Raw genomic sequence first — 27,237 nt, 5'->3', positions numbered from 1 at the left:
CATACAACGCCTTCAATCAAAGCTATAAAAATTCAATCATTGATCCTGAAATTGGAGTGCATCAGTCTTCTCATAGTCCATGTCTCCTAAATTTCAATAGTCCATGTCTCCTAAATTTCAATATTGCATTTGTTAATTGTTTATACTACAGGTGCTCCATATATGCGTCCTCCCATCCAAAGGATCTGTTAATTGCATCTCATATCCATACGGCTTTGCATAAACATCCATTATTCACGTGTCGAATTCTCCATATAAACGCGAAAAGCATTGCCATAACCGATTCTCAAACACCATAGTGGTGTATAATCGAATCACGTATGCTCAAATCTCCATTGTGCCGTGGATGTGGTGTGCACGAAAGATCGGAGAGCAAAATGGAAGGAGCTAATCCGGTCCGACGTGTGAGTGTTTGAGTGTGTGTAAGCTATACAGGGGAGAGTGGGTACACGCAGATAAACCGCATACACGAGAAAATGTGGACACATCGAGAAGAAGGCCCCCCTACAAGAGGCCATAGTGTCACCACTCACAGTGTGCCCACACACACTTGTGCTGCTAGCATTCTGTAATATGATAATTCACAGAGAAGAGATGGAGCAGGAATTCTTGTTTCTGCAGTTTGGTACCCAAGCTGAGAACCCACCTCTGTTACCTTGTTAGCAACCTAGATGTAGTTAACATGTCCAAAGTTTTCATGGATTCTGCCCAGAAGAAGAAGAAGAAGTAGTAGGAATGGCGATGTTGCCTTTCTCAGTAGAGATAACACCCACAGACACGCCGGCCTTGCATCGCAGGGATCCATTTCATTCTTCGGAAAACAAGACAACCCAGGTAAGCCCCCTCCCCTTTCTTCAACCTCCATATCACAAACATCGTATGCACTCGTCGTCCACGGTTAGCCCTGAACAGCATAATCCTCTTCAAGATGATTCTTCACTGGATCGCCCGTCTCTGATGGATTTGATAAAGTGTTGTGCACGGCGCAAGGATTTGATAAGAGCCAAGAAAGTATATGCTGATGTTGTCGAGAAATGCCTATTTCCGAAAGATGTTTCCATAGGCAATGCCCTTGTTAGTATGTTTGCAAAGTGTGGGGCTCTATATAAAGCGCAAGAACTATTCGATCAGCTTCCGGTGCGAGATGCTGTGTCATGGACCTCACTCATCTCTGCATATGCCAAACATGGGCTTGGAAAGAAAGCTCTGAGCTGCTTTAGAGGCATGCGAGATGAGGGACTCTCTCCTGATTCCATCACATTTGTTTGCATCCTGAAAGTTTGTGGCACCTTGAGGCATCAGGACCTTGGGGAGGAGATATATGATGAGGTCACAAGGCGGGGTCTGTTAAAGAAAGACATTGTTCTTGGCACTGCATTTGTTGATATGTATGCAAAGTGTAGTGCTTTACAAAAAGCACAAGAAGTGTTTGATAAGCTTCCGGCTCGAAATGTTGTATCTTGGACTGCGTTGATTTGTGGCTATGCACAACATGGCTTCAGCAATCAAGCTCTGAATTGCTTCATGCAGATGCAAGATGAAGGCATTTCCCCAAATGCAGTCACTTTCATTTGCATCCTGAAAGCTTGCGGTGGCACACCATTCCTTGATATAGGACAAGCTATACATGCCACGGTAAAGAAAGATGGGCTATTTGGAAAAGACATCGTGCTTGGCACTGCATTGGTTGACATGTATGCCAAGTGTGGCGCCCTTAAACAAGCACAAGAAGTGTTCGATCAACTTCCAGAGCGGAATGTTGTATCCTGGAATGCATTGATTACTGGGTATGTCCAACATGGCCTTGGTGATATTGCCCTGAATTGTTATGCGAGGATGAGACAAGATGGCCACTGCCCAACTTCAGTCACCTTCATTTGCATTTTGAAGGCTTGTGGTTGTGTAGGATCTCTTGAGATTGGAGAAGCAATACATGCTGAAGTTCAAAAGGAGGGGCGATTTGTAAAAGACACAATGATTGGCACTGCGTTGGTGGACATGTATGCCAAATGTGGCGTCATTGAAAAAGCACAAGAGGTATTTGATGAACTTCCAGCACGGGATGTTGTAGCCTGGAATGCACTCATGGCTGGTTATGTTCAGCATGAACTTGGCCATAAAGCCGTGAGTTGCTTCATGAAAATGTGCAATGGGGGACTGCATCCAAATGTGATCACATTTATTTGCATTTTGAAAGCATGTGGCAACATAGGATCCCTTGAGATGGGGGAAGAGATACATGAGGAGGTTCAAAAACAGGGGTTGTTGGAGAAAAATATAATGCTTGGTACTGCAGTGGTCGATATGTATGCCAAGTGTGGTGTGCTGGGAAAAGCACAGAAATTGTTTGGTGAGCTTCCTAGACATAATGTTGTATCCTGGACAGCACTTATTGCTGGATATGCTCAACTTGGTGAGACTGAAAGGGCTTTGGATTTATTCAATGACATGGTATCAGAGGGCACTGTCCCCGATGTGGTTACTTTCCTTGTTTTGTTGAGTTCATGCAGTCATGCAGGTCGTGTGGAGGAGGGACAAATGCTTTTTGATGATATGGAAAATGTTTACTGTCTCAAACCTACTTTAGAACACTATGCTTGCATGGTAGATCTTTTCAGCCGTGCAGGGCATTTCGAAAAAGCACTGGTGGTTATCGAGAAGGTGCCACCATCTGACTGTCTTCAATTATGGTTGGATCTTTTAGGTGCTTGCCGAAAATGGTTAAATGTAGAGCTTGGGAGGTGGGCCTTTGAGCAGTTAGTAAAGCTGGATGAAAAGTGTGTAACTGCATATATCTACATGGGAAACATATATGCAGCTGCTGGAATGCAAGAGGAAGCTTCTGAGATTGAAGCCCAAAGACTAAAAAATGGAGCATGGAGTATCCCAGGATGTTGTTGGTGGACTGATGCCAGTAAAAATGTTGTCCATACCTTTACTGGAGGGAATATAAACCATCCCCAAAGTACACTCATATGTGCTAAGCTAGAAGACATTCGTCAAAAACTGAACTTGGTAGGGTATTCTCCACGATTACATTGGGTATCACAATCTATTTCAGGTAATATAAAGAATGAAGAGGTACTTTGTGGACATGCTGAGAAACTGGCCATTGCGTGTGCCTTGATCAATACATCTCAAGGTACAACTATTCGGATTACAAAGAACATACGCATTTGCGATGATTGCCATTTTGCGACATCCCTGATATCAAAGATGGAGAAATGCAAGATTCAGGTCAGGGATCCAAATCGTATTCACATCTTTGAGGAAGGAAGGTGTATATGTGGGGAGTAGTATATACTGATGTGATATTGCTTCATACATTTCTGCGAGATGATTTGATGGAGGATAGATAATTCACCTTCATCTATTGTTGGAAGATGTTTTTATTACCCAAAATCACGTCTGCCGTATAAGTGGTCACACAAGCCTCCATCTGCATAGCTGACTACTTGATTTCCCAAGGGATTTACCTCACGGTTTCTAGGGAACAAGATGCTTCACACAATTATGTGAAGCTTAATATGCCAATCTATACAAATCAATCCAAGACTCCATCATGAGCCTATCATCCCACACAAATAATGGTGACTTTCGCAAGATACTTAAGCCTAATCATGACAAGTTGCAAGGATAATGAACTATCAAGGATAATAATGCAACATTGCCATCATCATCCCTTCATCAAATTGCCTACTGAAAATTTTAATCTCCAAAGAATTATAAGGTTAATCCATAATTGTTTCACTTGCCCAATGCATTTATGCCTAATCATAACACTCGAACATTACAAGTATCTTGATACTTTGTTATCGACAATATCCTTCATGGACTTCCTGTTATACCCATTAGTATTTTACTTATCTTTTCAGACGATAATGCAAAAAGAGCAATATTTCCCTGCTTCCGCTCCAATTTTATACACATTAGTTATAATTAAGCATTTGTTTTTTTCAATTATAATGCATTTGGACACTTGTGTGGTTGAAACTGTGCACATATTGAAGTTTCATATATATCAGGAAAAAGGCAATGCTTGCCCATTGTGCTTTAGCATGTATGTTGTTTGCGACCAAGAAAATATGTAATTAGATAAAACTTTTTAAAACTTTCGCAAAGTTGCAGCTAATAAAACTTTCATCTTTCAGCCCTCTTTCTCGTCCTTACTTTTGCTCCTTCACCAGTTCCACTTATGCTTTATGCTGCCAAGGTTTAAATCGCTCCTCCTACCCGAATAGATAAAGCCCATTTTCCTGGTTCCTTTTGTGTATTATGAAAGTATGGACTCAATAAGAGAGTGACTTTTTATTATCATCCTCGGAGGTCAAATACGACCAATCGGAGAGAAATAATAGATCAGGCATGTAAAGAAAACAAAAAGAATAGTAGATTGTAAAAATATCATCTCCTCTTGCTGGAGACTGTCTTTTTCACAGCGCCAACAGAAACCAGAAATTGATCAAGAGATGATAGTGTCTTCATATCCTCAGGTGGGAAGTAGCTAGCTGCTTTGCCTAGTAGCACTGATAAAGAGAACTGGAAATCAGGTAGTGCACTGGTTTTATCTTCACCGGTAAGATCATCAAGGAAGGCAAATGCAGCCTTGAAGTCTGATGGACTGGCTTTAATTGGGGCCGCAAAGTGGCAAGGAATAATTCTCTTAAAACGCCACTCACTAACTATGCTATTGACCCATAGCTTAACCTGCATAAGCCCCATACATTTAATCAACTTTAATTCAACAGAAGACTTTAGTTTAACTCACATTCACGAGACTTCAAATTGACCAATAGTGATAAGTTTTTCATCCACAATTAGTTGTAACAAGCCACAGCACACAGTGAAAAAGATAAGGGGAGGGCATAAACAAGCAAAAACAAGAAACTTGGATCAGCCTGACCTGCATAATCAGGTTTTGAGTTTGCATGTCGTAGATAATATTATATAGCATAAATAATAATGTAATAAATAAAATATCAGGCACTAGAAAAAGATGCGAAGCTTTCCTTTATTGCTTTACAATGATTAGATGTGCAGAGGCATCCCTTTTATCAGAAAAAATCACATCATATTAACTGACATATAGATAAATAAATACCTTCTCTGGTACTTTGCTGAAAACAAGTGTCTTTATAATGGGGGACACTATGAGTTTCTGAGACATTTGAGCAAATGATCTTTGAGGCTCGAGCAAGTCGGATGGCCCAAGAAACAAAATTTGGAGCACCATCCTTTCCCATCCTAGAAAAATCTCCTCTCATACACATCAATACATGTCTCATTGAGCATTTTTTTTACAAACAATAGGACAATACTTTATTCACCTTTTTGTCGGGTTCTTTCGTTGTCGATAATAGGTTCATCAGGAACAGTCTTGCCCTTACTAAGAATTTTCACAGCAAGACCATTCTTGGCTGCCTCTAAGAGGGCACTTTTGCTCACTACCTCAGCTGGTTTTGCAGGTACATATATAACAGCATCAGTTACCAGCAATGTTCGTGATGGCTTATGATAGAATGCCACTTCCACATATGGCCCAATGCCTAACAAAAGGAACAAGGAAAAACACAGCTAAAATTAAAAGACATTGTTTAGCTAATCTAGATTTTCAGAAAATGAGTCATTTAAGAACAAGATCAAGTTATTGTCATTATCACCAACTTCTGGTGAGCTCAGAATCTTCTGATCAATTTCATCTGCCCATGGTGCTGATTTTTCCTTGTCTTCACGCAACACTTTTGCAGAAAAAATACCAAAGAACTCGAGAGGTAAATTTAATGGCCAACTCCACTGGCGCGGAGCCACCCAAACCTGTGCTTTCGGGAACTCTCTTGAGAAAGGGCCCACAAATATTTTATGCTCATAAGCAAATGTAGGTAGAACAATGTATTCTACGGGAGCCTCCAATTCATCCAAAAGCTGACACCCTCCAAACCATGAAAAATAACCAAATTAGTCCACTAACTGAAGATTGCATCTCAAAGAAAATAAATACATTGTGGAAAGACATGAAAATACCAGAATCAACAAAGGTTTCTATTTATGAGAGGATACATTTTATTGAGAGATCTTGAGGTGTACCTGAATGCATTCTTTAGTTGGAGCAATTGGGGCATGAACCCATAAACCACCTGATTTCAGCTTCACTACAGTCATACGAATGTTCGTGGTCACACTGCTAAAACCAAGTGCTTGTTCTTGCTCAAAAGTCCAAATCTTTCCTTTGTCAATCTGTAAAGAGGAGTTCCATCATAAGACTTGCAAAAAATACATATTTCATACCACCAAATGGCTGAATGTACCAATCAAACGAGTCTTCCAACAATCAGTGGAGCATAAACAGTAGACTGTGTATATATACGATGCAATATAATATCCTGACACTAAAGAACAGGTGATGGAAGTTTTACATAAAATCAAATTCAAAGACACAGGAACATAGAAAGATTCTACAAAAACACGAAGAAACTGCAGAAGTTCAGCCTCTCATTCTTTCTAACCCTTTCACTACAAAAACACACATACACACACAAGCACAAAGACAAACCTCTTTGCGAATGGTTCGCCGTTCCAGGAAAGGACCAAGAGGGAAGGGGAACCCGGTAAAGTTGAAGTAAAAACGTTCATTTCTACTTTGAGGCTGAGCTTGATTAGAGGAAGCAAAAATGGGAAATCCTCTTTTCTTCCTCATCGTTTGTGGCTGCTCTACTGGAGAGAGACGAGAAGCATTGAAGGGGTGCTTCTTAATGTGGCCACCAAGGAGGAAGAAGAGGAGAGCAGGGCTCTGATGATCGCAGCAGCAGGAAGAGGAGGAGGAGGAGGAGAAGGTGGAGGAAGGGCGAGATGGGGACCAGAAACCTGCAGAAGCCATGGATCCTGGAATGCAGAAGGAAAAAGGAGTGCTCAAATTACACAGAGAGAGAGAAAGAAAGGCTGGTGGGCATTGGCATCATTTATGTATGTTGTTCATTCCTGCCTCTTTTGGTTTTGGGGTTTCTCTTGGGGGGCTTGGCATATCATCATGGATGGATGGATGGATGGCTTTTGGAAACGTGGGCATAATGTGATCCACACACCCACCCAATATGCTTTGACTCAAGAATCCTGCGCCCTCGCCATCACCACGTTCATCGACACATTGTGTGTGTTTGTGTGTGTGAGAGCCATCACTATCTCTTGATAAACATGCGGGTTTCATGTCATTGAATCTAGTCTGCCTGATAGGTCCCATTTTCATTTGATGGCCTTAAATTCACTTCCGGATATAGATCCTGAGGCAGGATGCAGAATGGTCCAAAAAATATACACAATTGTTGTGCTTTGAAAGACATGAAATCATATTAAGATTCTTAGAATGTGCATTTTATTTGGCTCCGAATGTTAAAATATATACACTTGGGGAAACATCAAGTTGCTCGTCTATTGCCACACCCACCATGTTAGATGCATATTGACATGTGAACCAATTTGTCCATACTGCGATACACCTCACATTGTGTACATATTACTGGACCATAAAAGATGTCAATTTTGTTGATCATTCACAACACTTAGCACACATTTCTCATTAGAATACCTATGACAAGTCATAGAAGGATTCCAAGTCATATAATGTGTGAATCATGTCATAGGGGATTGCAAAAAATACAGACGCATATTGTGGCTTGGCAAGTGAATCACAAGCTCTTCAGCAACAAGTTATTTTCATTTATGTGAAACGCTTATATTTAAACGAAACATGGACGACACCACATTGAAGGTAGACACAACGAGTCTGGTCCATTGAAATACAATGCATCCATGAATAACAGCTTTGGTCATACAAATGCACAGGGCTAAAATGGCAGTAAAGAATCAGAAATGAAGAACATTGAAGTATATCATAATACACTAATGTAATTGAGCATTATCCTGTAGAAATAGTTACAAATTTTGCATCTCACATGTTTTAAATCATGTTGCTTTAGGCCCATGGTGGTTTGGAACCATACTAAAGAAAAACATTGATTAATCCCCTCTCTCTCTATATATGCTTTTGTTTTATAGTCCGCAGAGGTTCCATAGATTAGGTCAGCATATTTCCCTCCGAGGATGATGATAAAATTTGTTTAACCATCTCATGTAGAAACATATATGAAGAATAATCATAATATCGATGACTCCACACAACTGCACCATTGTATGAGATTCATTGTAGACACACCATCATCCCACTAGAAACAAATGCAAGAAACAAAATAGTGGGGAGTGAATCCCATGCACAGATGAGTTGTGTCCCATTATAATGCCACCATCATGATATAAATAAACAAATGAATAAAATCAAATAATAAACCAGGTTTGGATGGCATATACTCCGTTCACACAAAAGCATATGACAAATCTCTCACTTCTGAGATACAACTCCACAATCATAAATGGTGACCTTCTTCTTAGTTCTCCCTTCTGTCGTACCAAGTTCATTGAGGATCTCCAGAACCTCTTTCCCTGCAAACATATCCGATTCATTGTACAGAAACAACCAGCTACATACATCTAGCACACACATAGCATAAAGATAACTTATGTACACATTCTCTGACACACTTCTTTGAAAACCGCAAACTCCTTTTCAAAATAGCTCTCGAGCCACAAGAATGAGTCTTGATAAGCGGCCACATACACCTCAGACACTAGAGGTCACTAAAGAAAATATTTTCTGCCACTTCTTCGAAAAGCACAAATTGTTTCCAAAAACAATGTAAGAGCTATAAGAATGGGTTTTGACAGCATGCATATAGGTGCAGCAGTTGCAGGAAACCGTCAGAACCTTACCGTCAATGACTTTGCCGAAAACCACATGTTTTCCATCTAGCCGGGAACAATCACCAAGTGAAATAAAGAATTGGGAGCCTACATTGCATGACAATGTATTATATATAGCTGTATCTTTTGTTGGGTTAGTTGAAAGGTTGTTAATGAACACTGAAATTTTGAGAGAAAGCAATTAGTAATAGTGGGGATGGAGCTATACCATTAGTGTGTGGGCCATTGTTGGCCATGGACAAGGACCCTCTGCCCCTGTGCAGAAGCTTGAAGTTTTCATCCTCAAACCTCTTCCCATATATCGACTTACCACATTCACCCCCCTGCACATTCACAACATCATTTAGATTTGCCAAAGAGATGGAATCGAATTCCATATGATTTATCCAACCGACTACACAATAAATGTCTTTAAAACTACTCTAGAATAGGTTCTCTTACAGCAAAACTTCTTCTTCTTCACAGGTCTCCAAACAGAACACATTCATAACACTTTAAAATCATTGAGGAAACAAGCCATATCCCTGATATATATCTATACATATGACAATGCCCTTCACCTGTGCGATAAATCCAGGAACAATTCGATCAATGGTGGTTCCTTTGTAAGAGGTGTTCTCTATCCCACTACACAGTCTGCAAAAATTCTCTGCCGTGATCGGCACCACATCTTTGCGCACTTCAATGGTAAGACGACCAATAACCTCTCCATCCACTGCAATATCTAGGAAACATCTTGGATTCTTATTCTGTGTTCCGATCACACAACCCATGATTTGGTTTTAACGGATCTTTAACCTGAGAAAACAATGGATTTGGATATAAAGTGAGGAAGAATAGGATCCGAGAAATGGAAGCAAGAATACTACTACTTATTCTGACAGACTTCGTGTGGTGAAGAATGTTTATAGGAATAACAAGAAGAAACAATTACACAGCGGAGAATCCAGAACCAAAGAAGAAACAAAAAAAAAACGAGAAATGAACATCAACGAAGAAGCAGGTGACAAACAGTAAAGGATGGATCCAACAAAATATAAGAAATAAGACTACTGCTTATCCTGATGAAGAATAGCAAACTCGACAACAGAACACAGCGGAAGGATGGAAAGGAACAATTGTTTAAACCTTCAATGTTCATCTATCATGTGGGGCAACAACAATAACCAGGAAGTTCGATTCCAGTGGTTTGAATTGCATACGGATTTACCATACACAGCAACAATGAGGGTACTAAATCATCGTCTCTCCTGTGCAGGAGCAGGGAAGCCCAACTCTGTTTCACTACAGACCGTGTAATAGCTAAAAGAGACGGATTTGAGAGAGAGAGAGAGAGGAGAAGAAGGTCATGGGTTCACCCCCTAGTAAATTAACAGAGATGGAGTAATAGAGAAGTGAGAAATTTGGGTATCTAACCCCGTACGTAATGCTAAGGGTCTACCGACTTACCACTAGGGCAAGCTAATTATAATTCGAAAAAAACATTGCCAAAAAATCGAACAGCGGAATAAAGGCCCATCTTTCTGACCTTGTAATGGCTAATTGAAAACAATTGAGATGGAGAGAGAGAGAGAGAGAGAGCCCAATGGATGTAGCTCAGTTGGTAAGGTTGCCCAATGGAGACCAGGTGATCATGGGTTCAACCCCTACATTCCACAATGGCATCTAGTGAATTAAAAGAGATATGTATGAAGTATCTAATAGAGAGGTGAGATAATTGGGTTTCAAACCCAAGACAACACTAATGTTGGTAGTGTAACAACTTACCACTAGGGTAAGGTACTTATGATAATAAAAAAGATAGAGAGAGGGAATGCCCAGATCGATGTAGCTCATTTGGTAAGGTTGCCCAATGGAGGTCATGGGTTCGACCCCTACATTCCATGGTTGCATCTAATGAATTAAGAGATATGTATAAACTATATAATAGAGAGGTAGGTAAAATTGGGTTTCGAACCCAAGACATAGTGGCTTGTAGTGTAACAACTTACCACTAGGGTGAGCTAATTACAAGATAAAGATACGTGACACGCCAATAATGATGACGTCATTGACGACAATGATTGTTGACTCATATGATTACATCTATGTTTAAGTTTTTTCGTGTTCCTTCGATCAATTCTTTGGAGTTGATTTTAAATACATGCAAGCTTCACTTCCATTCTATCAATCCATATGTTACTATTCCTTTTCCCAATTGGGAAAAAATGGAATATTCTTGATTCATACACTAGTATGATTACTTCAAAGGTCAAAAAACAAGTGCACACGTGGAGGCTACATACGTGAGATAAAACAAGGGTTCGCCCAAAAAACTACCTTACCAACCAATACATGTGTTATTAGATCTCTAATTTTAGCCTCCCCTAGCAAAGAATGGCAAATGCATAGAACCATGCAAACATCATCAAGAATCCATTATCAATATAAACCCATCAGTAGCAATAGACATTGAGTTAGCCTTGTATCTACAAGTCCAACCTTAAGTTGTGTTAGGCAATGTGCCAAACTGAGATTGAAAAATATGTATGTATCACCAAATAAATAAAGGCATGCAATTTTGACAACTTATGGGCTTAGTTACTTTGTTCAGCAAATTTACATGGTGTTGGTATCCTTTGCAAAAGTTGGCAGCTTGATTGGGTAAGAATAACATCATCAATCACCTATGGTTGCAAGACGCAATCTTGATCGTCAATGAGAACTTCATAGCACTAATTTTATTTGCAATTGGTTTGTGACAGATTGTTTTAATGTTGAAGGGTGATTTCATAGACAAACATATGATTTGGTAACATCAATTTGTTTCCAATGTACCATATGTAGCAACCATCCCACAACAAAAGTGGAGATGAGCCAGAGATATTTTCTATGAACGGTACATATGATCTTTTAATAATACAGAGGATACATATACATTGTGAAAATTAGGCCACTTCATGGCTCATCCCAAGAAGTTCCAATCACAATGAACTAGAGGAGCCTATATTTTTGTTTCTTTTACTATTCATGAACATTACATATGAGCTATGGCTACTCGTTTGAGTAATCAAGTCCATGTCTGGATATACATTCACACCAGGGCATATTTGCAGAAGTAATGTAAAGAACCAGGACAACCTCTCAAATTTGGAAAGGTGTGAGAGAACGTAACTTCAGGTCATTATCATACCAAGCTGCTTTCCTGCTAAACACTCCTCTGAAGCTTGAGCAAGACAAATGGACCAGTCACATTCGAATAATATTACATGTACGAAGCTTGTAAGCTACAGACAGATGCCGAAAATTCAGTGATAACAAGAATATATTATGCATCAACTGATCAGAAAAATTCGCTTGGTATCCCACGCTACTAGCATCTGTCCATATAACTTCTCAGCCTCCTCAAAGGTCTGCCCTGTTAGAAGTGATGGATGTGGAAGCATGGTATTCCTATCGACATTCAAATTCATGATCTTGACTATGCAAATACCATGCTCATCAATCCGTTTACCTTGCCAATTCCCTTCTACCTGATGCAGAGTTCCTGTTGCAGCTTCCTTGCCATCCTTGTCCAAAAGGGATACAAATTGGCCAGCTTCGCACTTCACAAACTTGACAACAGCTGATCTCTGAGAATATGATCCAGAAGCCATATCAAGTTCTGTAACAGTTTCAGGTACATACTTCCCATAGCTGGAATCTTGGTCGTGGAAAACAGATCTGTTAGCAAGATTATCATCCACTGAGATGCTAGATCTGATGTGAGCAGCATTCACATCGATGTCCATAATTGCATCCATGTCCTCCGTTGCAAATTTGCATTGTGGGATATGGATCATACTTGAAGGATGCATTTTAGTTTGTAAGGTGCTTCCAGAATCCCTAGTGTTTGCACCATCATCAGACGTGGATCTATTTGGATCATTGGAGCTTCCACTGCATGTGCTGCTACCAGGTCCAGATGTATCATGACTGTATATGGGCATGCGGATATCAACCGATACTTCTCCAGTTCGATGGCGTGCAAGCCGAGCCTTTCTGTTGTTTAGCCTGAACAGTAAGAAAAAAGAAGCATTGTACCAAAAACAAAATATGAAACCTCACTTCTTATGCTTTCCTTAAGGATTAGTAGAATGATAAAACTGAATACATAGGGGATAAATAGATAGATATATTTTTAACATCCACAGGGCCGAGAGAGAGAGAAAGAAAGAAAGAAAGATATATTAACGTCTTCTAAGACCAAAATTGGCCCATGAGACAATTGGTTTACAACAAAATTGGGGTATTTACCCATTCATCGAAAGTACAAATAAAATAAAATAAGACTTACGCTATAAAGAGAGAGAGAGAGAGAGAGAGAGAGAGAGAATGAAAAATCAATAAATGGACAAAAATTGCTCCACATGAGAGGAGAGGCAAAGCAATAATGATTGAAAATCATAACATGGATAGGCTACTAGAGTTTCAGGACTTTGGGGAAGCACAAAAAAAAACTGAAGATCAAACTATAATTGGGGAGAGAAAATAACAAATCAATAAATTGACAAAAATAACTCCACAGGAGAGGAGAGAGGAGCAAATCAATTATGATTGAAAATCATAACATGGATAGTCAATTAGAGGTTCTGGCCTTCAGGGAAGCACAAACAAAACTGAAGATTATAGTATTAATGGGATCCCTTACCAGTTCTTAAGCTGCTGATATGAAAGTTCAGGACCCTGCAAAATTATCAAGATAAATATTTGTTCTTGTGAATAGACAATCATTTTCCACACTAAATTGAGCAGAGTCAGTGAATGCACTATGTAAACACAAGCTTTAAATTACCATCTTATTCAGTTTGTTTGTCCATTGCTTTATAAGTTCAGGGTGTCTTCGCATGTATGGTTCAGTCTTCAGTGCATTCTCCATGACAATCATCTGTGTTTGATTCATGATGTTTCTTTTCCTTTTTCTTGGTTGAATCTCTTCTGACGTATCTTTCATAACTCTGTTTGGTAAAGCTCCAACTGCATTACTTCCTTCCAATATTGTGGAAACTCCAGAAATGTCAGGAGCACCTGTAATTCGAGAATCGTTTGCACCATAGGCAAAAGCTTCTCCACTAGCATATACCTGGGTAGAAATTGGGACAGAAACCTGAAAGGTTTCTGCAGTGCATAGAATGGAATCATTCTTTACCTGTATGGGATCTGTACACAAAGATTCTGGAGCAAAAATCTCAGATGATTCCTTCGCAGTCCCTGATATATCCTGAATATGTTGCACATGTAAAAATCTTGACACATCGGAAAGTCTCCCAAACTCACATTTTTTATCTTCATTTCCAAGTTCAGTGCAATTTCCAGTACACGTAGCAGGATCATCTGCTCTCAGTTTCAAATCAAAACTGATCTCCTGTACACCAAGTACCTCTCCTTCTGCAGGATTTCCAGGAAAATCCTGTGAGAAACTGCTATTTCTATGTTCTGTACTCTCAAATTCTTTAGAGAAATCCCTGTTTTGATATTTATAACAGTGTGCCGTTTCTGAAAGCTTCTTATCTGCAGTCACATTGATAGCATAATTCATCTTCTCTGGAAGGATATCATCACTTCCACTGTTCAATGACAATGCATTCTCTGTCACATTAGTTGTTACAGAAATCTGCTTGTTATGATTCATCATTACATCTTCATTTACAGATCCTACAGGATCAACCAAAGATTTGACGGGACTAAGAGGTGGTGTTGCATCTGTACTTCGAGTTTCTATGCTCTTTCCTAAGTTGACATTTCCAGTGTCTACCAAATTCCCTGTGAGAAAAAAATCTGAAGCAGATGAATGACCCCTGGGAAAGGGCTCTCTCTCTTCATGCCAAGAAATATCTGTATATGGCCTTTTAATTGTGGTTTCTTCTATATTTATACGTGCTTCCTCTCTATCCAATGGCTTTTTGTGCTCAGTTTGAGAGGAAATTTTATCTTCAGAAATACCTTTGGAAAAGGGTTTCAAATCTATTTTTTGAGACACTGCTTGGACCTGCAATCCTTCTATACAGACAGGTCTAATAGCATCCCTTTCACTTGATGTCATTCTACTTCCACCACACAACTGTTCATCTTCAGGTTGACTAACTGTCACTTTAAAATTCCCTGTGATTCCCCTAGATAATAGTTCTGCATTATTTATGTTGCTTTTATTTATTATACAAGCATTATGGATTGGATTTCTATGGATTTCAATCTTGTCTTCGACAATTTTCACATACTTTTCTGCTCCTTCAAAATTGCATGCTTTTCTTGCATCCCCTTCCGAACAATGATTATCGTATTCTTGTTTCCTTGTCACTACAGCATCAGTCACTGACTCAAAAGCATCTCTTTTTCTCTTTGCCATAAATTGTTGACCTAGCTTCTGAGCTTCCTGTTATCAGGTAACATAAAACCTCTTCAAAACATTGAAATGAGCATGTCTGTATAAATTTAAATCAATGCTCCATGATTCACAATAGCCTTCACCCATCAGAGTAATGAAAACATACATATAAGATGTTATATCTGCGCATTGGAAGCATAATTGTTTGAATACATGTATTCTACACACTGAATACGTTTTAGATTACTCACACGTATTAAAACATATTCGACCTTTTAGAGCTGCCATTTTTATAATAATAAAACTTGGACCAATTATTGTAATTTCTTTTAGGTTTATTTTGAAGAAAGGGGAAAAAAATAGATAATAGGAAGTTTTGGCAACACATCCTCCTTTTGCTTCTCTTTCTTCAATTTGTTGCAGCTTGCATTCTGATCTGTCTTAACCATCTCAGTCTTCACATTATCACTAAGATCTGATAAAGGTATTTAAATAATTTTACTGGTGAGACCCTCAAGTGAATGTGCACAATGTCACTAAGATCTGATAAAAGTGAGTAAAAACACATGTCAAGATCCAACTTGCTGCTATTGATATTAGAAGTAAACAACACACTAAAGATATTCTACATATTTGATGCATTATATCTTTAGAATACGTATTTTAAGTACTTATAAAAAAATGTCGAATACTTGGTAAGTACTGAGAGTACATATTATAAGCGTATGGTATGCTGTGTACGTTACAGCCGTGATTGGAAGAAGATATAAGAAATATATCTTATGTCGCAAACTATCTGCTCAAGATAACCTATAGACTTTTTAACATTAAAATATGCCATTATGAGTTAACTCTGATTACTTCAACTTGACATGATTCAGCCTTCTGCAAAACCTAATTTCTTGTATGCTTGAGTTCTCCCATCAGATCACTTACGCAATCCCCAAAACCTCTTTTATTGCAGATAGATCGTGGACTGTACAAGTGGAAAATATTTCGGCTGTCTTATTACAGCCATTTAAACAGGCAGTTTTTTAAACAGCTTCTTTATATCCCACATAATGATGTTGCTTTCAAAAAAACATACCTCAGCAAACTCACTAGCATCACGATCATTAGCATCTGGGTGGCTTGATGAAGAGTTACTGGCAGTTTTGTTTACAGAGCTTCCACCATTGCTTTGTTCTTTGGCATCACTTGGCTCAAATAAATGTACTCTTTTCCAACGTTCTGACTTCTGCCATTGAGTTAGAAGAGCTTTGCGCTTTTGCTCATGTGCATCCCTCACATAAGCCACAACTGGATCCTCCTATAGAAAAGTATACTTTCAAAAACCTCCAAGCAAACGAAGACAAAACACTTAGAATAGCTAGATCAAGGATTCTACTAACTTGCATGGGTTCCAAAGTTTCTGTAGGGCAAATGGCATCATGAAGTGCATAATAAAAATTGCTGTAAGAAAACGATGAAACCACCTATTAGCCTCAAAAAACCTACTCTAATCCATTCAATAAAGTGTGCAACGTAAGTGACAAATCAATAAGAATTTTCCATGACAGAATAAGCAATAGGTGATGCTAATGAAACAAGTACCTGACCAGTTGCAAGTCTTCATCAATCACTGCTTCAGATGAAAGTGATGACACATGATCAAGCAACATAACTGGAAAAAATAGAATTATTTTTTGATTGAAAATTCTACATGCGCAATTCAAACACTAGAATTAACTCAATGCACTAATGCAGACATATATATAAACTGTACTCATAATCTATGCTACATGCCATCTGATAGATGTAGCATGATATATTATGATAACACATCAGAAAATGAGGATAGAGAAATAATAGCTGCCTTACAAAGGTTCTCACAAACACGAACAGCTGTCTGAACAGTACTAAGAAAAAATGCACTGTTCCCTGGGGTAAAAGGCCCAACAACTAGACACTCAATAAATAAATTCAGAAACCGATCTTTTTCATCCGCTGCAAAACAAAAGAAAAATAGGATCAGTGAAAATAAAAAGTTGCGAGCCAATTGATAATCAAAACTTCTCAAGAAACAGATGTAATGACAAATGTGCTTGGAATTGGTCTGAATAGTAACTGCATTTGGTCATAAGCCAAAGCAGTAATTTCACAATTAATATAGAATCTTTACATTTTAATTGCATGTGTGTTTCATGTGTGTACACGATACATAGGAATATTAAAGCCAATATAAGCAACACTTTGAAGTTACATGGGACCAACCAGGGCATATCTCAGGATTGAAGCAGTGCAGATTTGCCACGATCTTTATAAATAAAGCGGATCTTTCTTGGGAATAAGAAGTGAATTGCAGCTGTCCTGCAGACAATGAACAACCAGATGATTCATCTGCCAGTACAGCTGCATTACTTCCCAATGCCCTTGTGGGTCCCCCAGAACTTTTGAAAGAATGCATAGCTGCTCCTGCAGCTTTAAATGGATCATATATCAACACAGAATCAGATCCTGACTTGATTTCATCGGTCCCTGAAGTGGCACACCATCTCAACGAAAATACTGTTGGGGACTGTGCCAAAACTTTGGTCAAATCTGGTGCCTAAAAAATGCAACTAGCATATTGTAACTGTTTGGAAACAAGAACAATCTCATGTGCCAGAAATATAAAAAACAACTGACAAAGCTTGTACCCACAAGGAAATCCATTACAAAGATTCGAAAATTTGAGTCATCAGAGAAAATATCCGCCAAACGCATTGCGTGTATATACAACAAACCAGATGACACTTCATCATCATCATCATCATCATCAGGTTCTTGAGCATCTTTGGGTTCTTCTAGGAGAGCACTCCTCACAATAGAAAGAACCTGAAGTAGACAAAAAACTTCAAATAAATTAGCAAAGAATTCCCAATAAACTATGTCACCTTTCATTATGTGTCTTGTCTGATATTAAAGAATGCCAACTAGTGGAGAATTAATCATATAAAACAACCAACACATGACACCTATTCACCACCCTCACAGGAACATATGCGTAGAAAGTCTTCTATATATTCTAGTGGAGAATTAATCATATAAAACAACCAACACATGACACCTATTCACCACCCTCACAGGAACATATGCGTAGAAAGTCTTCTATATATTCAGCCTGTACCGTGGAATTAATCTTAAATATTAAGGGTGCAGAGTTCCATATTAAATCAACATACAAACATGTTTATTGCTATTGTAATAAAGCCCAATTTTTCCATTTCTAAATGTTTGGTATTGTCTAGAAATTTTCTACTTCCATTTGTTGACATTTTCATATATTGAGTGATAGCTAGATCTAGTACTTTTTAACATTGCTTTATACACAAAACCTTTAAATGGACATCTCTCAATTTAAGATAGCTATAATGGTGCAGTATGCCAAAAATACTTTACAGATTTATAAAACATTAAATCAATAATAATGGATGGTATTGTTTCCTTCCTCAAATAATATTTGCAAGCCACTTAATTCCCAAAACGAAAAAGATATTCCCTACCAACAAGTTTCTTAGCCTGGAAATGAATATTCAGTCTTAAAAGAAGGCTCAATCACGTACAAATCTTCAGAGAAACAGTATGAGTAGAGTATGTGTACCTCTGAAGCAACCATCTCTGCCAAACGCATAGTTGTCACATCTGCAGCAACCTCATCAAGAAATGAGACTGGTTCTGTCTCACAAAATTTGACCATCTAGAGCAGGATGTGGGTTAGATATAGCTGGTTCAAATATTGATAACATGAAAAAACATTAAAAAAAATATGTAAGTACCAGAGATAATATTTTTGATTTCAGACGTGCAACTAATGAAACCAGGTATTTTGACTCCGCCAGTAGAACTGGAACTTGTAGTTTCAAAACCGCTAAAACAAGACGTAGGAGCCCACCATTCTTACAAAGCTCCTACATAGAAAACAATTTATATGTGTATAACAGTAATCTCCAGAAAACCATAGGACCATAGGACCATGAGATTCTGTTATTCAAAGCAAATCAACCTCGCTATCACTGGCTTCTTTCTATTACTATCTAGATACCGAAAATGATACTTTGTGGATAATATGCGCTAACCTTATGATTCAAAACTTTGTCTCTAAAAGCATGGGGCTGACAAAGAGACTGCAAAACTTGAATGGAAGCCTCACATTGTTGAGCAATGACTTCTGCCATAGACCCTGCTACAGTTGCTGAGACTCTATTGCTCATCAACTTGGAATTTAAACCACGCAGTTTTATCTGCAGAAGTCCAACATCTCGCCTCACAGTATCGAAAGTTACATCCATGAAAATATCAACCTGCTCCAAATGGATGTAAAAAGTAATTTTTATTATTTCTTTATTTCTCTCTCTCACTCTCTCTTGTTCGATCTATGCTAGAGATCTTTCAAAGACAAAATTACAATATATCTGACTTGAGAATCTTACATGTATAGATGACAAGATTCTTTAATCACATCTTATTGTATTTCTATTTACTTTTTTAGTTAGTTACATTTACTTTGGTTTGTTGTTCTCTAAGACGAGACAACATTTTAAGATGTAATCTCTTGTTTGGTTTTATAGGCCATTTTGGCTTCTTCAAATCTCTCTCTTTTTTTTATCATAATTACCTTACCCAAGTGGTAAGTTGTTAGAACTACAAGCACTGCGTTCTGGGTTCGAAACCCAGCTTCCTCACCTCTCTATTATATACTTCTTATATATCTCTTAATTCACTAGATGCCACTGGAATGTAGGGGTTGAACCCATGACCACCTGGTTTCCATTGGGCAACCTTACCAACTGAGCTACATCCATCTGGGCAAACCTCTTCAAATCTCTCTCTCTGTCTCAAACAGATCTATACATCACATCTGTGGGAGATAGAGATAGGTAAAAATAAAGGTATTCCCCTGAAACAATGGATATATCCATTATGCCATACAAAGCCCAAGTATGAGGAGCACTATCTATGTCACTGCACAGTTTACTTGGATCACTCTCCCAAGGCATGGACTTCTATGATCAAAGACAATTAGGATGTTTCTATTAGAGATACATAGATTTCAACATCCATTCTGAAGAGTGGTGGCCAGCAGGGCCTGTAAAAGTGATAATCACTTTGCATACTGATAACTTCACAAGTTATATGGAGAGCTCAAGACTAAGGAAAACTTTGTATGTGAGTACTTCGCTTACAAGCATCAGTGTGGCAGCCTAATGTCACATTTATTTGTAATCATGATTTGTCTCATCTGATTTGAAAAGATCTTTAGTTTTAATGATGGACCCCAGATAAGAAACAAGGCAGGTTATCAAGGCAATGTTTTGATCAATGACCAGTATCCAAAAAACTTGGGAGCTCTGAAAGCAAATGTGCCAAAGATTGGAAAATCTGCCATAAAATCAGCTGGCAGAACGTGTAAATAAGTGTTGTTGGTATGCTGAAAGCCAAGAATGACTGCGATCACCTCCATTCCATTATAGCTTGGATTCTCTACATTTGGACATGTCCACAATGGAAAAGAATTAAGTGATCTAAACTGAAGAAAGAACACTTCTTCATGAGGATCTATTCATATCACTAGAGATTGAGATAAATATGCACGCAAATCTATGGAAGAACGGGCGTGCTGATTGTGTCATCAGGATGTGAAATAGGAAGAGCTTTATGTTTGCCATTGTGTTACTTTTATGAAATAAGGCAAAAGTTTCAGTCCATTTAAGCTCAGAATGTTAAGTTCTTGTACCTTTAAGCAACTTTACTGATTTAGTTCGTATTTTAGATTGTTGTTTTCAAATATGAAACAAAATTTGAAAATATAATCTCTCATTCCGTCTCATAGGCCATTTTGACCTCCTAAAAGAAATTAAAATAATTTTGATGCCCCACAATATAATCTGAGTGGAGATGGGAGCAGCTCCAATGATGACTGGAGTAAAATTCCAGGCAGTGACTCATATCCAAAAGTTTTGGGTGCTTCCAAATCAAAGATACTAAAGATTGGCAGTTATACCGTCAAAACAGCTGGCTGAACATAGAGATAATCGTTATTAATACGCTGAAATGAAAGAATGCTTCCCAGAATATGGCATAAATATAAATGTATTGTCTCTATTCCAATATATCTTGGATTATCCACTTGAACATGACCAAAACGGAGAAGAATAGAGTGATCTAAAATGATAGCATCCAATTGTACAACGAAACAACGTGGATCAGCCCCACAACTGTTCTTGGTAGGAACATGGCCCATTATGAGGCCCTTTATAAACACATGTTCCAAAATGCATTTATAATCCCACGTTTATCTCATGCATTCCTAAGAGTGATGGGCAGCTGAAAACATCTTCACATCAGTTAGAGATTGAGACAGGATATATGCATGAAAATCCATGGGAAGAAAGGACCTGGTAGTGTTATTTTCTATGAAATACAATGGAGATATCATAGCCTCTTCAAACAAGGGTTTGACCCACCATAAAAGGGAGATGCCATATCCTCTTCCAACAAGGCTTTGGCAAGATTATTGAATAGTAAAGCCAGTGAGACTGGGGAACGCTCTTGCTAAAACTCAAGAAAAAGAGAAAAGTTGTTGAAAGACAACAATACAACCACAGCAGCTCATCAACAAAGAACCCTCACAACTTTGTCTAGATCCATCACTCGTCATGCTACAAGTTAAGCAGGGGCTACACAAGTAGGGCCTCAATCAAAACATTTGGAAAGTTGTTGAAAGACAAAAATACAACCAAAACAGCTCATCAACAAAGAACCCTGATAACTTTGTCTAGCTCCATCACTCATGCTACGAGTCAAGCAAGGGCTACACAAGTATGGTCTCAACCACAACACTTGAAAGGGGATACAATAGATCAGGCAAAGGCAGTTTATCATGCACATAGGACACATCTATCTAGAACAACCCCCTCAACCTTGGGATCAACAACACAGACCATTATTGCTTGACACCACAGGTGCTTCCCTCACTTCAAAGACCTTTCCATCTTGGACAGGCCTATGTTCAGTCCATCTAAGTTCAGGATGTTAAATGCTTAGGTATGTATAGTACCTTAAGCAGTATTGCTAATTTACTTATACATACTTTAGATTGTTCTCCAAGATGAGACAAGATTTAAAGATGTGACCTCTCATTTAATCTAGTAAGCTATTTTGGCCTCAAAAAGTACATTAGTATATCTACTTCCTTCTCTGGATGATTATATCATATGAGATAGACCTAAGTCGTTTCAACTAGTCATGTCCTCACATATTGACATGGTCAATGTGTCAAAAACAGGCCTAAACCATTTTGAAGGTGGATGCAGACATGACAATATGTCTCCTTTTTGTACAAATCTAGTGGAGACTGCTAAGCAGTTTGTGGAGTTGTGCTTTTGCGATGGAAATATGGAAAAGAGTCATAACACTGTTAACACCGGTATATCCTCGAGCGGTGTATACATGGGGGGGCGGTATTATGGGCGGTGATACAAGGTCAACCAATGTTATATGAACAAGAGGCTGTTGCAGATGTTCTATCTATGAGACATGGTCTGATGCAAAAACTAATTATACCCCTGAATCAACAAATAGAGACTGGTAAACCTGAAATATGGCAATTCATAAGTAATATCACTATTTGGTATATTTGGAAGACCAGATTTTTGAAGGTATTCCAAAATGTGACAGAAAGACCTGCTCAAATAGTTACTGGGATTTGGACAGAGATTGTGCATAATCTCAGAGGTTCTTTGGATACTATAAAAGGTAATATGCAACAGGCAGTATTACAATTATTGGAGTTTCATGCCACATAGGACAAAGGAATATTTTATAGGCAGATTTTTGACAAGGTGGACTGGTTTTACTCTTCACCGAAATATTTATTTAAGCCAATAGTTAGAACTTAACACAGGGGAAATTACCTATATGTACATATTTCCTGTACAGCTTTAGGGCATTTCTTAACATTAATGGAGTATCTTTCTTGGGAAAAAAACCTTCACGGAAAAAAAGATACTTGAGAGGGCACCGAATGGCTCCAAATTCCAGAAACACATGTATTTCTTTAGACAGTTCTAATTAAATCAGAAAATTATGAAGGAAAGGTTTTCACGAACACCCAAACTGAAGTACACACCAGCATACGTCTTGCAACTGTCCTTCCCTAGAGTTTACCAACCTAATGCCTAATTTCAGAAATTACAGCCAAAAGTGTCTAGCATTTAGCAAATGACACCTGATCTTCAGGAGTGAGCAAACATGTATATGCACTCCAGCTGTTGACAATATGTTAACAGAATACATTGATTGCATCTTAAAGAATTGCCTACAGAAAAAATCTTGTTAAAACTGTAGAAGTAGCAAAAATGTAAGTAAGACTAGTGCGATAACAGGTTTATTATTAGAAGTTGGCTTTTATGAGTGACATGAGAAGATGAAATCATGTGGAATGTGAAGAGTGCAGCCCACATGCAACAAAAATCAGCAGTTTAATTAATTCCAGGGAAATTTTACTCTTTTCCAACCTAGCCAGCATCCATCGAATGTAAATGAAATCCTTTGCTCTGTCCTTACCTTAGGATGCACTAAGAGAACAGGCACAAGATCAGACCATTCTCCAGCAACGAATGCAGGAAGCAGATGTAAGCTGCATGCCACAAGGGCTGCATGTAAGATTGTAAAAGAGCTTCCATGCCGACCTTCCTGTAAAAATCAAAGATATGTAAAGACCTTAAAGTACTTCACAGAAACTATTTTTGACAGATAACCATGAAACCAAGTACGATGATCCTCTACCTGTTCTGGACCTGCTAGAGTAATCAGCATATATATGACCAAGTCCAAAATTTGTTCCCGGATTTTAACTTCGTGAAGGAAGATCTGCAATAGCATAGAAAACTTCAAAACTCTAACTAATCATTTCTAGGATGTGTATGCTATAGAAAAATGTCTACATTCTAATCCTAAAATGTCCAACACAATAAAGGTGGCATGATTTGGCATAAAAAGGATTTGGTGCACATAAAAAACTGCATGACTGAATATAAACATTTGGATTTAATGCAGTGTGGTCTACTCCAAATCCTTTTGACTCCTGGCATGCATGATCATACTTTCGACAAGATTATACATATGCGCACAAATCATGCTCAAATATTATCTGCTTATCTCCTACACCAAATGCTCTTCAACAAAAAACTGGAAGGTTCTACTAATTAATCTGAGTTCCCAAATTGTTGTTTGCTACAATCTTCAACAAGGAAATAGAAAAACAACTACCTGTTCCAGTTTGGGATGCCGGACTGCAAGGTCACTAAGAGAATGAAGAAGGCGAACACCTCGCAATAAATAGCGTAACCGTGGCTCTGCTCCTCTTGATGCCACACATGCAAGTAAATGTAAAGGTAAACGTAACACCAATCGCTCCAAATTAACCTGATTGAACAAAGGTACCAATAAGATGTTTCACTACAAATTTAAAAGGTAGCTCACAAACAACTAATAAGTATATTATACTACACTTACTCGTATATAAGCCCCTCGTCCAGTTCTTAAACGTAGTGTGAAGACATGTTGAGAATCTCTCAGCAGTTTGTTCATTTCTTTCGCACTTAAATTGTGCAGTTCTTCCACTGCTCCAAAGACATCCAACCCCTGTCATAAGTTTCAAGCATTGACACTATAGGTTATCAATGATACCCTAGGAATATAATGAATAACCAATCAATCATATTTATGGCACAATGCACGCAACTAGAGGCATTTAGAATTTTGATTGCTCTTCCCAGATCATCAGTAGCTTTTCCAATGGCCGTACTTGCGTCATATATGCCCTATATATGTGGGGTGACAAATTTAAGATAAACGCCCATGGGCGCATCATGAAATCCATTATGGTAGCCTATCGCAAACCATTATGAATCCATGTTTCGAACTAATGAAAAAACAAAATAGTATCCAACAGAGAGAAATTCGTTTCTTTTTGCTTCCAGACAATAACAAATTGTTTCTTTTGAGTTCGAACCGAAATAGGATTCCAGCCAGGGAGAAAATTTGTGTGCATGAAGACAGTGACCATAAACACGGCATTTGATTGATTGTAAAGATAGACCCAATGACAATTGTTGAAGAGGAGAATGTCCAAGCCCCGACATGTGAAGTCTAAGAGTTATTACGCCATCTAATGTTCGAAATAATCTGTCTCGCAAAACTGCAAGCATGTTGTGAACCATTATGCTGCCATCCAAGTTTTGAACTAACAAAAAAACTCCGGATAACCAGCCAGGTCGAAAACTGTTTCTTTCAGTTTCCAGCCAGTGAGAAAACTAGTTTTTTTTAAGTTCCAACAATTGAGGAATCTTTCCATTTCAGCTTCAAACAAGTGAGGGAATTGTTGCTTTGAGTTTCCAAATACAGATTTTGCTGAGATCCTGACCATTTCAGACCTCCTCCAGATTATCACGTGAAGTTGAAGAAACGCACGTGATTGTGGCTCCTGAAGACCCTATTATCACGTGATACGCAGCTATTATCCTCGGGGGTGTGGATGAGTATTTATAGCACGTCATACATTATGTACAGGAAGGCCACAATGCAGGGCAAAGAAAGCCAAATTTTCCAGGAGCCGTTTCGAAAACCACCATTTGATCCGTAAAGAACAAAGATTTGGAAGATTTTTCGTGGGGGAAAAAAAGAAAAATGGAAGCTTACCTTGGAGAGAGAGGAAGAAGAAGACGAAGACGAGCCACGTCTTTGGTGGTTGTTCATTGGAACGATTCTTTCGGAGGCGATGCTGGGATGAAAGAAGATAACACGCAGTTGATTGATGCTGCTGAGAGGGCGATGGCTAAACCAGAGACGGGAGAGCTGAGGTCCTACGATCGTTAGGAAGGGTTGACAGCTGAGCGATGAAGAAGAAATGGAAGGGAAGAGGAGGAGGAGGGGGAGTCATGGTGTGAAGGAATGGGAGGCATGTGTAGAATGGAGGAGCTCCTTGAAGTCTAAGGGCTCGACGTGGCTATGGAGGCCGGTTTCTCGTCCTTCCTGTCTGTCTCTCTGTCTGTCTGTGTTCTCTCCTCCGGCAAGACGAGAGAGAGAGAGAGAGAGAGAGAGAGTCTAGAGGGAGAGAGAAGGGAAAAAAAAAGAGAGAGAAAGAGAGAGAGAGAGAGAGAGAGAAGGTGCCACCCACGAAATACCTTTTGTTTTTATTTTCTTCTCAATAATAACAATAATAATAATAATAATAATAATAATGTTCCCCCCCCCCCAATTATTAATGACTTTATATGATTTATTTGGCTTTTGTTTTGTTTATCTATTCTCCTCGGTACATATTTATTTATCTATTTTAATTATTTATTTTGTGATATATTTATTCTATACATACATATGTCGATGAGCCCCCCTACCCAACCAACCATATGGGACGGTCGGTGGTCGATGGTCGATGGCCGGGCATGGCATGGGAGCAAAGATCCCATTTCACACCCCCTTCACATACATACCAATGTTGCTCTCCATGACTTTTATTTGTTTTTAATTCACATATGCTCGTAAATAATAATCTCACTATTTTGCACACATAATCTTGAATGTGAGCCTTTTTGACGCAGCTCGCTTTACGACAACTATTTTGGACTAAGAGCTTGCGTATGTCTATGTGCGTACCTGTGCACCATGTGCTTGGTTTGGGAGGGTCAATATTTAGCTCCTTGGACACTCTCGACTACCTCCGAATTTGTATTTGAGACTTTCCTCGTTTGATGATCACTTCATGTTTGGTATGTCTCTCATGACTTATTTATTCTCTAGTTTTTAATGTTTCTAAACTTGACATTCACCAAAAATAAAAAAACACTTGAGAAGGTTTCCCACCAATAACACACATTGTGCATCAAGTGCATAGTATGAACCATGTGTGCCATACGTGCATTCTCATTCGCGAATGTTTCAAACCTTCAAGTATGGTAAACACCCTCAACGTATGGTAAATACCATACTTTTGTATTCATTATTTATTATAAGGTAAATAGTGTAAAAAATAACATGAGAATGTTTTGATAACATACGCATGC

General features: G+C 38.5%; 4 protein-coding genes across 5 annotated transcripts; 1 reads left to right on the top strand and 3 right to left on the bottom strand.

Annotated features, from left to right (window-relative positions):
- Nucleotides 1–564: 564 nt before the first annotated feature.
- Nucleotides 565–3,384, top strand: LOC147868352 (pentatricopeptide repeat-containing protein At4g14850-like). The gene has a single exon (XM_087318231.1). It carries the CDS (start codon nt 736–738, stop codon nt 3,295–3,297), a length of 2,562 nt encoding a protein of 853 aa, XP_087174357.1. The 5' UTR covers nt 565–735; the 3' UTR covers nt 3,298–3,384.
- A 988-nt stretch (nt 3,385–4,372) lies between these two features.
- LOC147868351 (lysine-tRNA ligase) lies at nt 4,373–6,923 on the bottom strand. The gene is made up of 6 exons (XM_087318220.1): nt 6,551–6,923; nt 6,085–6,234; nt 5,661–5,922; nt 5,328–5,546; nt 5,102–5,244; nt 4,373–4,707 (listed from the first exon to the last, which is right to left on the bottom strand). Exons 1-6 carry the CDS (start codon nt 6,872–6,874, stop codon nt 4,405–4,407), a joined length of 1,401 nt encoding a protein of 466 aa, XP_087174346.1. The 5' UTR covers nt 6,875–6,923; the 3' UTR covers nt 4,373–4,404.
- A 1,376-nt stretch (nt 6,924–8,299) lies between these two features.
- Nucleotides 8,300–10,118, bottom strand: LOC147868350 (uncharacterized). Of its 2 annotated transcripts, none has more exons than XM_087318201.1 (5): nt 9,937–10,118; nt 9,369–9,606; nt 9,017–9,131; nt 8,818–8,895; nt 8,300–8,490 (listed from the first exon to the last, which is right to left on the bottom strand). In XM_087318201.1, exons 2-5 carry the CDS (start codon nt 9,579–9,581, stop codon nt 8,390–8,392), a joined length of 507 nt encoding a protein of 168 aa, XP_087174327.1. In that variant the 5' UTR covers nt 9,582–9,606; nt 9,937–10,118; the 3' UTR covers nt 8,300–8,389. The 2 variants fall into 2 exon arrangements, with proteins under 2 accessions (XP_087174327.1, XP_087174334.1); XM_087318208.1 differs by lacking the exon at nt 9,937–10,118 and adding an exon at nt 9,681–9,729.
- Nucleotides 10,119–11,592: 1,474 nt separating this feature from the next.
- LOC147868349 (uncharacterized) lies at nt 11,593–26,265 on the bottom strand. Its single transcript, XM_087318187.1, has 17 exons — nt 25,874–26,265; nt 24,689–24,817; nt 24,443–24,598; nt 23,960–24,043; nt 23,738–23,866; nt 19,249–19,473; nt 18,949–19,080; nt 18,774–18,869; nt 17,834–18,007; nt 17,405–17,738; nt 17,012–17,137; nt 16,745–16,814; nt 16,543–16,603; nt 16,239–16,460; nt 13,622–15,199; nt 13,478–13,512; nt 11,593–12,840 (listed from the first exon to the last, which is right to left on the bottom strand). Exons 1-17 carry the CDS (start codon nt 25,928–25,930, stop codon nt 12,123–12,125), a joined length of 4,326 nt encoding a protein of 1,441 aa, XP_087174313.1. The 5' UTR covers nt 25,931–26,265; the 3' UTR covers nt 11,593–12,122.
- Nucleotides 26,266–27,237: the final 972 nt, after the last annotated feature.

Source organism: Azolla caroliniana, unplaced genomic scaffold (assembly GCF_043228905.1).
Source record: "Azolla caroliniana isolate FFs.n. ecotype wild unplaced genomic scaffold, voAzoCaro1.0.p SCAF_1, whole genome shotgun sequence".
NCBI lineage: Eukaryota > Viridiplantae > Streptophyta > Polypodiopsida > Salviniales > Salviniaceae > Azolla > Azolla caroliniana.
Note: the sequence above shows the minus strand (reverse complement) of the source record. Positions and strands in the feature narration are given on the sequence as shown.